Raw genomic sequence first — 16,524 nt, forward strand, 5'->3', positions numbered from 1 at the left:
CAGATCTCTGTGAGCTTACAGCCATCCAGGGTTACAAAGTGAGATCTTTCCTCAGGAAGAAACAAAAAGAAGCCAATGAGATAACTTAGAGGGTAAAGGTGCTTGCTGCCAAGCCAGGTGACCTGAATTCAAACCCTGGGTCCCACATGGTAGGAGAGCAATTTGTGTAAGTTAAGTAGTCCTCTGACCTCTACCTATGTTCAGTGGTACACGGGTACCCACACTCACATAAACAGATGTTTAAAAAAAAATGGAAAGGCCAAGCTGGGGGTATGTCTCGGCGGTTGAGCTCTTGTCTAGTGTGGAGGCCCTGTGTCTGACCCTTAAAACCTTAAATGAAGCCCGGCAGTGGTGGCTCACGCCTTTAATCCCACCACTCGGATCTCTGAGTTTGAGACCAGCCTGTTCTACAAGAGGTAGCTAGTTCCAGGACAGGCTCTAAAGCTACACAGAGAAACCCTGTCTCAAAACAAAACAACCTTAAATGAAAGCGAAAATGGTTGTGATGTTTATATTTAACAAAAGACATGCACAAAATAAATTCCTCCAACTCATTAATGCCACAAACTTCAGGACATGCGCTTGTTCTGTAGCTTATGCTAGCCTGGAGCTCCTGATCCCCCAGCTTCTCCTGCACTGGGATGAACTACTACATTCTAAACAAAACCAAATTCAAGACAACAACAACAAAAAAAAATGTAGACACTTCATAAGCTATACAAATGGACAATAAAGACACTGAAGGATATTCAATGTCATTCCTAATCAAGGAAATACAAAGATGACAGTGAGCCAGCATTACACTCACACATTCATCAGGATAGCAAAACACAGAGATTGATTGGCACTGAGCAGTGGCAACTAGAATTTTCATAAACACTGTGGAAAAGTTGGAGATTTCTATCAAATTAAGCATTCAGTTACCATATGACCTAGCAACTGCACTCTCAGATATTTATCTGTAAATATCTGGATTACTTTACATATACAAGAAACTTAATACATATTACATAATTTATGTATGTTATGAATAATTTATACGTGATATATTTAAATATTTATATGTAGAAAGATTTTCGCATAAATGTTCAAAGCATCTTCATTTACAATAGCCAAAAAATAAAAATAAAGTTGGGTTTAGTATAGTACAGGCCTGTAGTCCCAGCTATTTAGCAGGTTGAAACAGGAAATGACTGAGGCCAGGAGTTCAAAGCCAATCTGTGTAGCATAATGAGACCGTTTCTCCAAAAAAAAAAAAAAAGCAAAACTGAAAGCACAAATCCCCCATCCTTGTGTACTTTTTGGGGAGGGTATCATACGGACCAGGTTGGCACTGAACTTACTGTGTAGATAAGTACCAATCCTCTCAAGTTCTGAGATGACTGACCCAGACCAACCACCACATTAGAAATTTTGTGCAATGCTGGGGATTAAACCCGGGGCTTCACGAAAAGCATGCAAGCACTCTACCAACTTGGCTACATCTCTGGACCTTTTTTCTTCCTTTATCCTTTTTGAGACAGGATCTTACTATGCAGCCTAAGCTGGTTTTGAATTTTCAACCTCTGCCTTACTTCGTTTACAGAAATGTTCCACAGAACCCAGCTGGAAGACTGTTGTTTTTTAATCCTTATTCATAGTGTGCGTGTAGATCAGAGGACAACATGCATGAGTCAGTCCCCTCCTTCTACCGTGCAGGTGCTGGGGATCAAACTCTGAACATGAGGCTTGATACTTCACCACTGAGCCATGTTGCAGGCCCCCATGAACAACTTTTTCTTTGAAAAGTTATTTCTGCCCTGGGTGTGATAGCTCACACTTGTAATCCCAGCACTACAGAGGTAGGAGGACTACCACAGGTGGAAGCTAGTCTGGGCTCCACAGTGAGGCAGAGGCCATAGACTACATGGCAAGACCCTGTTTTAAAAACACTGTCAGCCAGGCAGTGGTGACACACACCTTTAATCCCAGCACTTGGGAGGCAGAGGCAGGTGGGTCTCTGAGTTCGAGGTCAGCCTGGTCTAAACAGTGAGTTCTAGGACAGCCAGGGCTGCACAGAGAAACCCTGTCTCCCCCAAAAAATAAACAAACAAATAAGCCACTGAGCAAGGTGAAGCAAAGGGCAATGGTTTCATTAAGCACCTTTCCATTCTGTTCAACCTTAAAACCACATCTGTCATTACTTTACTGTTCTTAATTTAAAACGCATCATAAACACTCAAAGGAAAAATATTCTCTGGGACACAGCATAACACAAACACTTAAAAGTATTTAAATTGGGGCTGAAAAGGCGGCTCAAGGGTAAGAGCACTGGTTGCTCTTCCCAGAGATTCTGAGTTCAACTCCTAGCACTCAATGGTGGCTCACAACTGTCTATAACAAAGCAATCTGATGCTCTTTGGTATGCAGAAGTATATGTAGACATAACATCCATATAATATATATATTAAAATTTCCAAAAAACTTACTAGTAAAAATAACGAAGCAACAAAATATAACAGTCAAAGGAATGGACAGTTTATACCTCTTTGCATTTTAACACCTTTGGCTGTAAAAAGTGACATTAATAATAAAAAATGAACTGATATTGGAAATCATAAAAATATTAATTTCCTTGCCTTTTTCTCTCTATAACTAAATTATGTAAAGATATACACAATGGGCTGTCCAGGAGTATAGTTTAGCAGTAGAGTGCTTGCCTAGTGTACACATCTGAGGTCCTGGGTTCGATCTCCACCCCTGGGGACAGTAAGTATATAGTCTTGTACTTATCCTACTTATCACATTAGTTCCAAGCATAACCTCATTTTATCATAACTTCTACCCCCAAATAACTCTATTTTCAGCCATTTGCTTAACCATTTGGGGCCTGAAGCTTTTGTGCTAAAATGACACTTGTTAGCTAATAATCAGGTAACCAGGGGTCTCCACAATCCATCACCGTCAACACATATTAAAACACTATGGAGCCTGGCATGATGGCACATCTTTAATCCCAGCACTCCCAGAAGAGGCAGTTATCACTGTAAATTCAAGGCCAGCCTGGATTGTCTTTAAAAACAAACAAAAACATTTTTTACTTACAAAACCTAAAATAAATAAATAAAAATCCCACGACTTAATGATCAAAGTCTAAGTAGTATTTCACCCAATGTCGGAAACAGTTTTCTAAAATGTTTCTATTTAAGAAAAACTTTATCAAATTATTTAAATAACCCTATGAACATTCTTTTTTTTTTAAGATTTATTTATTTATACAGCATTCTCTGAATGTATTCCTGCAGACCAGAGGAGGGCACCAGATCTCATTATAGATGGTTGTGAGCCTCCATCTGGTTTCTGGGAATTGAACTCAGGACCTCTGGAAGAGCAGCCAGTGCCCTTAACCTCTGAGACATCTCTCCAACCCACGAACATTCTTTTTTTTTTTCTTTGAATTACAAACAAGATTGAATTACATGACAATCCCAGTTCCCTTCTCCCTCCCTTCCTCCCCTACCACCCCCCCCAACTAAAACCCTACCGATTGAATATCCTTTCTTCTAATCTACACCTGACTCAACCTTTCTGCTCCCTCATGACCTCTGCATCTTTCCTCTTCTTCCCTTCTCATTCTCGTAGCTCCCTCCCCCTCTTCCCATGTTCTCAATTTGCTCAGAGGATTGTGACCCTTTCCCCTTCTCCAGGAGACAAAGTTTGTCTCTTTTAGGGTCCTCCTTGTTTACTGGTTTCTCTGACAGTGTGGATTGTAGGCTGGTAATCCCTTACTCTATGTCTAAAATCCACATATGGGTGAGTACATATCATGTTTGTCTTTTTCGATCATTCTTTATAAAAGTAAAAAGTCATTTGTAATTTGCCTTAAGGGTACAAGGTGGCAGCCATAATATTAATCAGGACAATTCAAAACTCAAATCCCAGCTTCAACATTAATACATCCCTAATGTAGCCAAAGAGCCCTTTCTGCTTTCTGACAACTATTTTTCCCGTTTATTTTCTTCTAAGCTGGTTCTTTTCTCCCTTCCACCTTTATCCCTTTCTTTCCATTGTTTCACTCATTCATACATCTAGTAAACATTTACTAGGCACTAAAACTTGAAAGAAGGGACACGGGACGTGGTTGTAGGCCTGTCTCTACAACCTAGTATAGGAACCACAAAGTAATTAATACAAGTCAAATAAACGTGCATTTACATCTGTGATGATGCGATGTTAGCAGGGGATAAACACTAAGTTCAGAAACACAATCCTCTAACTAGCCCTGTGCAATGGGTACTCAGTACCACCCTTATTTTACAGACAAGAGAAAGAGTTCAGAATGTTGCCCAAAGTCATATATACTATAATACGGGAACAAAAAGAAATTAAACGTCTCAAAATAAATGGATTCAGTCTAGTTACTTTGCCAACCAACTCAGTAACAACTGAGCTGAACTGGAATGTCTTTTAGCAAAAAAAAAAAAAAAAAAAAAAAATAGGAATAATGATCAGTAGCCTCTAGGGCAAGAATTTATTTATTTTTTTTTTTTTTAAAAAAGACAAGGCCTGTCAAGGGGTCAGTAAGCAGGGACTGTGGGGAAGAGAGTGTGTTGAATGAAACTGACTAGTTCAGACAACAAATGATTGTTCCAGTGCGATGTAAAATAGAGATCTGTGGGGAGTTAAAACAGACTTCAATTGGTGATGGAGTTAGGCATCCAGTCAGGCATAATGTAGGGAGATGGATTCCTTAGTTTCTAATGAGTATAAATTAAAAAATGGTGTAATTCACTGAGACAGAGACATCCACAAATTCAGACTGAGGGCCAGCAAGAAGGCCCTGTGGGTAAAGGTGCCTGCTGTGCAAGCCTTGATACCTGAGTTCAATCCCCAGAGAAGTGGGGATCTAACCAAAAACTTCAGGAAGTTGTCCCCTGGCTTCCCAGGCACATTCGCCATCCCCACCACATCAAACATATGCACTCGTGCATATACATACATTCACACGTAATTCTTTTTAAAATTCAGACTAAAGGACATAATGGATTTGCTGATATATGTTCAATTTGAGATGACTCTGAGGGTAGAGGGCAGAGAGAGTCGTTTAGATCGAAGGTAGCTCAGCAGAAAAAAATTAAGAATTGACATGCAGATGAAGACCTAGTCTACACAGGGCTTTGAGTCAACAAAAACTTACATACGGGCCTGCAAGGAAAGAGCTGCCGACGTTAAGTCACAGAACCCTAGCAAGAGAGTAGTGTTAGCAGAAAGAAGCAATGGCCAGCAAGCCCAAACAATAAGGTCAGCTGAAAACCGAAAAACGTCTTCCGACTTGGCTACTTGGGAAGCCACTGGCGACTTCTGACAACGTTTTCTCTCGTGACCAGTGAAAAGTCTAATCTGAGTCAAGAGTTGAGGAGGTAAAGAAAACAAACAACTCTAGAAAAGTTTGGAGGTGATGCGAAAGAAAGGAAAGAGAGGCCGCAGAAGGTAAATAGGAGCATGTTTGTCTAGTTTTCGTAGGCAGTAAAAGAAACGTGAGCTTGTATGCGGAACCGGGATGCCTCGCGGAAAGAGTATTGACCAGAGACCCCGGGAGGCTTCCCCCGAGGCCACGCAATATCCTCCCCGAGGCTCTCCCGTCTGCTCCCTCCCCTGTCTGCTCTGCACCGCTCCAGGCCCGTGCTGCCAGAGCCATCGGCCCGGTCCCGGGTTGTCTCCTTACCGCAATGGCCCCCTCGCTCAGGTGTCCCACCATGGCTGCCTCACTAACTCCCGCGCTGGAGCTCCAGCACTGCCCGAGCTTCACTGCCGGGGTACCGCGGGCTGCTCACCGATTGGTCAAAGCCTCTGTGCGTGCATCTCCCAGCCCCAACGTGCGCGCGGTACGAGGGGCGGGCCTAGGCGCCGGCAGCCACCCCATTGGCTACCGCGCGGCGGGCGGAGCACGTGACCCGTGAGGCCGGGTTCGAGGCCTAGTGGCGGGATGGCGGGATGGCGGGAACCGAGGGCGGGGCGCTGGACCACGGTACGACTGTGTCTGCGCGGTGCGGCTGAGCGGGTCTCTTGCCAGCTGTCGGAAGTTTGCCCGCCCGTTTGGCGGTTGGACAGAATGGCAGCCCAGGGGACAATCGGACCTGTGCGTTGGTAACTCTGCTGCTAAATATAGTCAAAGCAGTGACTTGAGTCCTTCATCACGCAGTGCGTGCCCCGTTCGCGTGCCAGGCCCAGAGCTTGACACTGTGGGATAAACAAGGTAAATCAGACTCAGTCCCCGCCCTCAGAAGAGCGTTGTCCGACCTGGGATTTGAGGCACCATGAGCCCCGCCTCAGGGGAGACGCGATAAAGGTCACATGTGTGGTGAAGTTCCGGGGTGGGGGAGGGGGGATCAGTGAAGCTTTGGAGAGGAGATGCGGTTTAAACTGAGTCAAATTGCATGGGAATTTGTCAGATGGATTCCTAGAGAGGGTAATGGTGTTCCTAAAAGCACGAATGGCCTACGCAAAAGTACTGGAGAGTCTGGAGTGTTGTCTGTAATTCCAGCCCCTGGGATGCGAAGGCAGCAAAAGTTCAAGGTCATCCCTAACAACACTGTAAATTCGTGGTCAGCCTAAACTACATGAGACCCTCAAAAATAAAAATTTGGGGATCTGGAGTGGTATACTGCTCAGGAGGTAGAAGCAGACAGATTTCTGTGAGTTTGAAGCCAGCCAGGGCTATATAGGAAGACCCGATCTCAAAAAGAAATAACAAAACAAAACAACAACAACAAAAAAAAACAGCAAAAGCCTGAGCTATGAGCTGAAAGAAAGATCTGGAGGTTGAAACAGAAAACTGAACCATCTTAGAAATTAAAATTTTGCTGGGCGTTGGTGGCGCATTCCTTTAATCCCAGGACTAAGGAGGCAGAGGCAGGCGGATCTCTGAGTTCGAGGCTGGCCTGGTCTCCAGAGCGAGTGCCAGGACAGGCTCCAAAAAAAAAAAAAAGAAAGAAAGAAAGAAATTGAAACTTTAACTTCATAGTTGCTGGGGTGAAGGCCTTGGACAACTAGGGTAAATAGGTCTAGAAAGACTGGAATATGAATCCAAAAATATGTTTATATAACCACTATCTACCATAGTTTCTCGAACAGTCTTCCAAAGAATATTTCTGCGTGACAGGATGTCCAGTGACTTGGTACCACCGATTCTATCTGCTTCGGCATATCAGAAACTATAGAGAAGACCTGAAGAGTTGATTTTGCTGCTTCTCACTTGCTTGGATGAAATCTCCATTTTTCTACAATTGTGCATTTATAGAAAGCTGAGTGCTTATTTTCTGACATTGCAGAGCTAAGACAGCATGGATTTGCCTGTGGATGAGTGGAAATCCTACCTTCTTAACAAGTGGGCTTTACTCCCGAAGTCTGTGCAGGACGAAATTTCTACAGCAGAGACTTTGAGTGGCATCTTTCTTCATTCCTCTTCCCTTCTTCAGTAAGTGAATGGAAACCTTAGGGAAATTTTGATCTGGAAAACGTTGTCTCTTGTCATTTGATCTGAAGTTATATCTTGTTCTGATTGGAAGAGTAGCTTTGTGTTTTTTGTATTATGGGGCACTGAGCAGTCCTTGTCTGTTTTCACATTTCTCCCTAGTCTGTGATTACAGAATGTGTAGGGATGACTAGTTTGCTATTTTGGTATGGGTTATATTTCAGGAATTTAGTGTCTTGCTGTAGTCCCAAGGCCATAAACCTTTCTGTCACTCAAAGACTATATGGTGCATATTGTGTAGCTGCCCAAAGAAATTCATTAAATGCGATAGTTGGGAAAGAACCCTAAAGGTCATATAGTCTAGCCCCAGTAATTTTCAAATTCTATGGGCTACATTCATTAGTAAAATAAACATTTTACATCACAACCTAATAAACATGTGCATATGTAGAAAACAGTGGAATTTCCCATTTCAGTTATTCAATTAATATTATTTTTAATTTTGAATATTCTGAAATTACATCATTTCCTCCCTCCAACCTTCCCATGTACCCCTTCCCACCTTGTTCTTGCTCTCTCTCAAATTCATGACCTCATCTTATTTTAAGTTATAGTGTATGTGTGTGTGTGTATTTCTAAATATATAACTACAATCTGCCTGTTTGTATGTGTATGACTTTAGGACTGACCACTTGGTACTGAATAGCCAACTAGAGGCTGGTTTCCTGGAGGAGACTGTTATTTCTCCCACTCTCAACATTCCTTAGTTGCTTGTAGTATATCTAACATTGGGCCCCTGTGAGAATTTTTCCCCCTTTCAGGTTAACCTTTATATTGGTGTCATCCTTATTCAGTCAGGTCTTGTTTAGGCAGCCATGCTGTTGAGTCTTCATAGGTGTAGCTCCCCTGGCATTTCTAGGAGATGCAATCTCATAGCAGACTTTCTGTGGCTCTAAGAGTCTCTTTCCACCCTCTTCTTCCTCCATGTTCCCTGAGCCTTAGCTGCAAGAGTTATGTTGTAAATGTATCAGTTGGGGCTGAGCACCACATGATCACTTGTTCAGTCAATATTATTGATTGCTCAGTGGCAATCAATAATATTAGCCCCTGCACTCTGGAGGCAGTAGACTGGTCTATTTAGAGAGTTCCAGGCCAGTATGGACTATATAGTGAGATCCTGTCTCAAAAAAAAAAAAAAAATAGTGATTGTTTCAGTAGCACATATAATAAAAATTGGGACAAAAACATCAAATGACAAAGATCACCAGGAAAGGAGATGAGTGTATTTGCACCCAGCAGATTCAAGCAATAGCACAAAAGCTCAGCTCGTCTGCATCACAGCAGAATGAGCTCAGAGAGTAGACAGAAAATAGTAACAGACACAGTGGGTACTGGGGAAACACAGGTGGCACATGCTATAGGAAGTAATGACCTCAGACAATCACAGAAACTGACGTCTGCCAGCAACCCAGTGAGCCTGGGAGTCTTTCCCAGGCCTTCCAAAGAGGATTCTCACATTGTAAGAACCTGAGCAGAGAGGCTCAGGTTTCTGACCCACAGGACTGTTCAGGTAATAAATGGCAGCTGTGTTGAGCTGCTCAGTTTGTGGAATTTGTTGAACAACAGTAGAAAACTAGTTGTCGGAGGCTTGAGGGAAGAGTAATGTGAGATGACTGTATTTTCAAGTAGAGATGAGCAAACTAAGACTGCCAGATAAGGTCCATCCAACTGTATGTTTTCTCTTAGGACCACAACTAAGAATGCTTTTACCAGATAAACATTTGCAGTTCATTTTAGGGTAAGGAGCATTGGCCTTGAACCCTAATTAAGCAAAAATAACATGGGTTATGTTTTTGTTTTTAATAAAAAAGGCCAGTGAAATGGCTTAGCAAGAAAATGCTTGCTTCTGTAGGAAACAAGCCTGACCATCTAATATGCAAGCTTGGTGACCTGAGTTCAATCCTTGAAACCTAAAGTTCAATCCTACCACATAAAGGTAGAAAGAGAGATCCAACTCCACACAGATGCTGTCGAATATGAATACACACACAACACTAACAATAGTAATAAATAGAAATTCCAAAAAGAAAATAATCCCATTGTTGTCATTAGTAGACTTATATTATAAAAATTATATTCTACTATTATATTTTAAATTTTGTCAAAAGAAGAAATCTGCTTGCTGAATGAATAACTATAATAGCTTAAAATTTTCTTCTTGGTTTACAAAGCCTAAATAATCTAGCCTTCTACATGAAAAGTTGGCTGAGCCCTGATTCTTCTTTTTAATGATTTTCTATTTAAATTTCTTTTACTTTTGTGTATGTGTGTGTGGCATATGCATGCACGTGCCACAGCTTACATGTGGAAGTCAGAGGACAACTTTGCCAGGTGGTTCTTTCCTTCTATCATGTGGGTTCTAGGGATTAAACTCAGGTCATCAGACTTGGCAGGAAGTGCCTTAGGTCTGAACAATCTCACTGACCCTGAGCCCTGTTTTAAAGCTTCACTGTCTGCCGTGTTAAGGACAGACAGCAGAAGGAGCCAGAGTAGAAGCAGAGACACTGGAAGGCCACTGCTATAACCCCAATGAGAAGATGAATGTAGGCCAAAGTGACCGTAGTTAGGGTAGGAAAAAGCATTTGGATTCTGAGGTAGATTTAATAGCAGTTCTTGAGATGAAATGTGTTGTGTAATAGAATGTGAGAAGTAACATGGCCCCAGGGAGAAGGTAGAGGATGATGTTGCCATATCTGGTAACCACATATGGGGAACAAAGATCCATACTTCATATTTGAGTTGCATGTGTCCAGTGGATACCTAATGGCAATGTTTAAACATGTTTGGAATTTAAGAAGAGGCCTGGGAAAGAGATACAAACCTGGGAGAGCTCTGTGGCCTTTAGAACCATCAAACTGGTGAAGTCACCCAGCAAGAATGTGTGGATGCTCACTGCCTGTGCTGTACTGTGACTGTTCACCCTCTGTTTACCTCATTTTGAAATGCTAATCAGAACCCACTAAATTCATTTCATGACCCACTGAATCAGGACCTGCAACTTGGAAAAAAAAATGAAAAATGTCTAAAGCGGCCTACAGGATCTGTGGATTCCCTTTACAGAATTTCAAAAATGCTAAGGAACTGATGAAAGTATGGATAATAGGCAGAGTTTTGCCTAGATGAATCAGTCTGGTTTACTAACAGAAAATGTAATATGCAACAAGAATCATTTGAATATTCGATGCATTGGTAGGAATGTAAATTAAAGAGGGGGGTTTATCTGTTTAATGAAGGAATTCCTCAAGACTAGCCTGGACTCCCTTCCGTTTTCACTTTGTATTCTCAACTGAGGTAGTTGAATTCAGACCAGTGACATCATTTCTCTGAAATGTCCTTAAAATGTATCTTAACCCCTGACCTCTTTTTTGAGACAAAAAATCTATAAATCTAGCTAACTTCTTGAAAATCTCAAAGATACTTAAGAATTCAGCACATTCAGAAACAAACACATGATTTTGCCATCAAAATCAGATTCCTTTCCAGTGGTTCCCATCCTAGTGAATTACAACAGATTCAGTTCCTAACCTGGAAATTTTAGAACCTGTTCTAGTTTCATTTCTGTTGCTGTGATAAAATATCCTAGCATAAAGCAACTTGGAAGAGGAAAAGGTTTATTTGCCTTGCAGCTTGGGATATGGTCCATGATTTCTGGAAAGTCAAGGCAGGGACTAAGAGCATCATATTCACAGCCAAGAACAGAGAAAGAATAAGCACCTGGATCCTGGCTTGCTTGCCTCCTTGCTCTTAGCAAGCTTCCTCCTCTCAGATATGCTGGAGACCTCCTGCTCAGGAAATGCTACTGCTCACCGTGGGCTGGGTCTTCCCACATCAATTTACAAGCAGGATAATCCCTTATCAACCAGCCCCTAGCCCACCCCAGTGTAGACAGTCCCTTCATGGAGACTCTTCCTAGATGATTCTTGGTTCTGTCACATTAACAATTAAAGCTAACTATCAGAGAGCTATTCTGTATTGAAAAACTAAATTTGTAAGCTAGGCCTAGTAGCACATACCTATAATGCCAACATGAAGGAGGATCACAAGTTCAAGGTCATTTATAAAGCCAAGTGTGAGACAATCATAGACTACGTGAGACCTTGCCTTCATAGACAAGAAAGAACAGACTAATTCATGATATCCCTAGCCCAGCCTACATCAGAGCATCTTACAGACTCTCTTATTGAACTATACCAGTTACAATCCAGTTACAACCTAGAAACTGGCTAATTTCTTTCCTTCTCCCTTATATTCAGCATTAAATCTATTCTCAAATCTTGCTTTTGCAGTATGTATTGGCAAATAGGACACAGCAGGCAATGTTCCCAAGACAACTAAAAAAATTCTACTGCAACAAACATATTTTACAGACATTAGATAATAGCAAGGTCTAGATGAACTAAAATTTCTGAAGGGAAAGACTGCTTCTTAGTGATCATTAGCTATTTTCTTTCCTGAGGATAAATTGTAGACCAAGGAATGAGGATGAACCCAGCAAAGTGACCATTCTGGGAGAAAGGGAAGTTGACAGACTCTTAGAAGTCATTTGGGTCTGATCTGGTGGATTGACAAATGGGCAAATTCATAGCCTGAAAACAAAACCAGTTTTCCCCAGTTCTCAGAAACAGAAAGACAATTAAAAAGGTGGAGTAAAACCTTCAGTCTTATAGTGGAGGAGCAAAATCCCACAGCCAGAAAGGACACTGCAGCAAACACAAATGATCTCTCTGTCAAGACGTTTGCCAGATGTTGAATGAATGTGATGTGACAAGCCACAGATCCAAGTTCAGAGTCCCCTAAGACTAAAACCTTGGGGCCTAAAGAAATGGAGAGTTCTTTCTAGGCTCTCAAAATGAAGCTCAGGAAGACTATTGGTCTTCCAAGGATCAGTGAAAAAGTAGCTATACTGAATTTTGTGGGTTTTTTTTTTTTTTTTTAAGAAAGTGTCTGTCCATGTAGCTCAGGCTAACCTCAAGTTTGATCCTTCTGCCTCAGCCTCACTAGTGCTAGCAGAAGGAAGCATGCTGCCTAAACATGAAGACCTTGAGTTCAAAACCCTGGTACCTACACTCATTAGAATTCTCTAAAGTAATAGAACTGATAGAATGAATATATGATTTTTGTTTTATTTGGTTTTTTTTGTTTTGTTTTGAGATAAGAGTTTCTCTGTGTAGCCTTGGCTGTCCTGGAACTCACTCTGTAGACCAGGCAGGCCTTGAACTCAGAGATCCATCTGCCTCTGCCTCCCTAGTGCTGCATTAAAGATGTGTACCACAATACTTGGCAGAATATATGCATTAAAATGGGGTTTACTAGATTGACTTACTTAATATGGTCTGGGTGATCCAACAGTGGCTTGTCTGACACTGGAGGGGCTGAGAATCTAGTAGTTGCTCAGTACACAAAGCTGGGTGTCTCAGCTGACCCAGCTGAAAGGCCTTCAGGATTCCTGGAAAGCTTCTGGTCTTCAGTCTACATTGGAAGTTGGAAGAAGTTGCTTGTAATATCAGCAAAAGAATGTCTCAACAACAGGACAGGTGAACTTGCCAGCAAGAGTCAAGGCAAACAGGCAAAATGGCAAGGTTTCTTTCTCCATGTCCTTTTATCTGGGCCACCACTAGAAGGTACTATCCACATTTAGTGTGGGTCTTCTCACTTTAAATGATGTGATCAAGAAACTCACTCAAGGGGGCTGGAGAGATGGCTCAGCGGTTAAGAGCACTGGCTGTTCTTCCAGAGGACCTGGGTTCAATTCCCAGCACCCACATGGCAGCTCACAACTGTCTGTAACTCCAGTTCCAGGAGATCTAACACCTTCACACCAATGCACATAAAATAAATTTAAATAAACTAGTTTAAAAAAAAAAAAGAAAAGAAAGAAACTCACTCAAGCCAGGCAGTGGTGGTTCACACCTCTAGTTCCAGCACTTGGGAGGCAGAGGAATGTGGATCTCTGTGAATTCGAGGCCAGCCTGGTCTACAGAGTGAGTTCTAGGACTGATTCACAGGGAAACTCTGTCTCTAGAGAAAAAGGGGGGTGGGGAGGAGAAACTCACTCACAGGGGATAGGGGTGGGTGGGGCTCAGTGGTTAAGAGCACTTGTTGCTCTTGCAAAGGACTTGGGTCAATTCCCAGAACTCATGGTAGTTCCCAACCAGCAGTTATTCCAGTCCCATGGGATCCATCACGTCTTCTGACCTCTGGACACAGATATGGTGTACATACATACATGCAGGTAAAGCAGTCATACACATAAAATTAAATAAGAAAATCCCTCTCTGGGACTGGAGAGATGGCTCCTTGGTTAAGAGCACCAGCTGCTCTTCCAGAGGACCTAGATTCAATTCCTGGTACCCACATGGCATCTCACAACTGTGTGATTTAGCACCCTTGCCCAAACTATACATGCAGACAAAAATGTCAATGCACATAAAAAATAAATTAAAAAGGAAAAAGGAAAGTGCCTCTCAGGAATGTCAGCAGCTTGAATTTTAGTTGGTTACAAATCCAGTCAAGATGACAACTAAGATGAGGCAGACATGACCGAATACATCTATAACCTGATTTTACTTAGATGTGGGATAGAGACCACCAGATCCCAGGGGCTCACCAGACGGCCTAGCTGAAAAAGTAAGCTCCAGGTTCAGTGAGAGAGCCTGTCTCAAGAAATGAGATGAAGAAGCAATTGAGGAAGACATCCATACATCATCCTCTGGCCTCCATATGCACCAGCACACAGAGATGCACACATTCATACAACATACACACACACACACACACACACACACACACACACACACACACAGTAAAATTAAATTAAAAATAAGATAAGTAGGATGTGAGGTGATAGCATAGACTTATAATCCAAACACTTGAGAGACTGAGACAGGAGCACCAAGAATTTGAGGCCAGGGGCTGGAGAGATGGGTCAGCAGTTAGAAGCATGAGGACCCAGGTTCAATTCCCATCACTCTCGTGGCAACTCAAAATCACCTGTAACTCCAGTTCCAGGGGATCTAAGCTGGCTAGTCTTTAGATCAACTTGACACAGCTAAGATCATTTGAGAAAAAAGGAACCTCAGTTGAGAAAATATCCCCTATCAGATTGGCCTGTAGGTAAGCCTGTGAGATAATTTCTTGACTGATGATTGATGTGGAGGAGCCCAGTCTACTGTAGGTACTGCCTTTCTTGGCCAGGTGGTCCTGGCTTGTATAAGAAAGCAGGCGTAGTAAGCCAGTGAGCAGCTTTCCTACATGACTTCTGCTTCAGTTCCTGACTCCAGGTTCCTGCCTTGAGTTTCTGCCTTGACTTCTCTCAGTAATGGAGTGTGACCTGAGAGTTGTAAGATGAAATAAACCCTTTCCTCTTCAAGTTATTTTTAATCATGGTGTTTTATCCCAGCAATATAAAACCTAACAAAAAATGACCCAGTGCCCTCTTCTAGCCTCTGAGGGCACCATGTAAATATGCAGTGCACAAACATACATGCAGGCAGAAAACACCCATACACATAATAAATTTTTAAGAGAGGGCTGAGAGATGGCACAGTGGTTATGAACACTGGCTGCTCTTGTGGGGAACCCAGGTTCAATTCCCAGCACCTACACAGCAGCTCACAACTGCTTGCAATTCAAGCTCCAGGGGATCTGATGCCCTCTTCTGGCCTCCGGTGGCACCAGGCACACACATAGTATACATGACAGTAAATAATTTTAAGAGTTTGAGGCCAGCCTGGGCTACATAGTGTGACTTTTCCTCAAAGCAAACAAAATAAAAGATTAAATTAATAAATATTGGTTGAATGACATTTTAGAAAGTATATGAAATTCTGAGTTCAACAACTGGTATATATTAAAGCTCAAAATAATATATAAATGAGAATCTGGATAAACAGCTTTATGGGCAGCTCTGAGAGCAGTGTACCCTGGTGCTCTCTTCTCCAGGGAAAGCCTTTCAGTCGTTTATGCACCCCTGAGGACTTGGAAGGATAGTGCTGGCTCCAGAAATGTCCTTAAAGGGGCGTTTTCATTATTGTCTTTACCATGAAGTACTCCTTTGGGCTTTTGTTGTTTTTGCTGCTTGATTGTTTTTTGGTTCATTTTTGTTTTTTAAGGCAGGGTTAAGATATGTTGCCCTGGCTGGCATAGTACTTGCTATTTGGTCTCAAACTGTCAATCATCCTGCCTCCGCTGTGTACTGTACACCAGAGTGCTGGTGTACAGGCATGTATAACCTTGTGTGTGGCTGGAGATTTCTTTTTTTCATTCTCTTTATTTGTGGGGGGCTTATGTGTGGAGTTCAGAGGTAACTTGTGGGAATTAGTTCTCTTCTCCCACCATGTGGGTCCCAGGAATCAAACTAAGGTTGTCAAATCTTTTTGGCAAGCACTTCTAGATGTTGAGCCATCTCACCAGCTCCATTTTGTTGTCTGGATGTTTGGGGGTCTAGGGATTGAACCTGAAGCCTCAGAAATGTCTCTTTTTTATGTTTTTGTTGTTGTGGTTGTTTTGAGACAGGCTCTCACTATGTAGCTCTGGCTGTCCTGAAACTGTAGACCTGGCTGGCCTCCAACTCACAGAGATCCTCCTGCCTCTGCCTCCAAGTGCTCAGCATTAACGGTGTGCACAGCCACACCTGGCCAATATTAATCTTTTTAATATCTATGACTTGTCCATATCTTGACATGCACTTTCATTGTAATTTGTTCCTTGTATTTTTATCCTCTACAAACTGGTGGTTTGATACGTGGTTCCTGGCGGGTAGTGTTCTTTTAATAAACTGTAGCTGCTTTAAGATGTAGGGCCTGGCTGACAGGTAGGTTGATAGGTAGGCCTGAAGGTGTAGGCAGCTCTCTGTTTCCTGATCCGCCACACAGTAAGCAGCTGTCCTCTTCACACCTCCTGCCCGAATGGCAAGCTATTCCAGCATGTCTTCCCTGCTGTCACAGATGGAAATTCCCGAACCCTTTCCTCTGCAGCTGCTTCTGTCGGGTAGTTTAGCTGCAGCAGTACAA

General features: G+C 42.3%; 2 protein-coding genes across 7 annotated transcripts in view; one reads left to right on the forward strand and one right to left on the reverse strand.

Annotated features, from left to right (window-relative positions):
* Positions 1 to 5,859, reverse strand: part of Rpa1 (replication protein A1) — a 57,709-nt gene extending 51,850 nt beyond the window's left edge. For both annotated transcript variants that reach the window (XM_027426755.2, XM_027426754.2), the window contains exon 1: positions 5,705 to 5,859. In XM_027426755.2, the coding sequence (XP_027282556.1) occupies positions 5,705 to 5,737 (33 nt within the window). In that variant the 5' untranslated portion in view covers positions 5,738 to 5,859. The remainder of the gene's footprint in view (positions 1 to 5,704) is intronic.
* Positions 5,860 to 5,936: 77 nt separating this feature from the next.
* Positions 5,937 to 16,524, forward strand: part of LOC103158874 (SET and MYND domain containing 4) — a 50,409-nt gene continuing 39,821 nt past the window's right edge. The window contains exons 1-2 of one of the 5 annotated variants that reach the window (XR_004770875.1): positions 5,937 to 6,235; positions 7,102 to 7,456. Coding sequence is in view for 3 of the 5 variants with exons in the window: in XM_027426750.2 (XP_027282551.1) it covers positions 7,323 to 7,456 (134 nt within the window). In the remaining 2 variants the exon portion in view is untranslated. Of the gene's footprint in view, positions 6,236 to 7,101; positions 7,457 to 16,524 lie in introns of those variants that run through there. The other 4 variants (XM_027426750.2, XM_027426752.2, XM_027426749.2 and 1 more) reach the window with 4 other exon arrangements.

This window comes from Cricetulus griseus, chromosome 7 (assembly GCF_003668045.3).
Source record: "Cricetulus griseus strain 17A/GY chromosome 7, alternate assembly CriGri-PICRH-1.0, whole genome shotgun sequence".
NCBI classification, from domain to species: domain Eukaryota; kingdom Metazoa; phylum Chordata; class Mammalia; order Rodentia; family Cricetidae; genus Cricetulus; species Cricetulus griseus.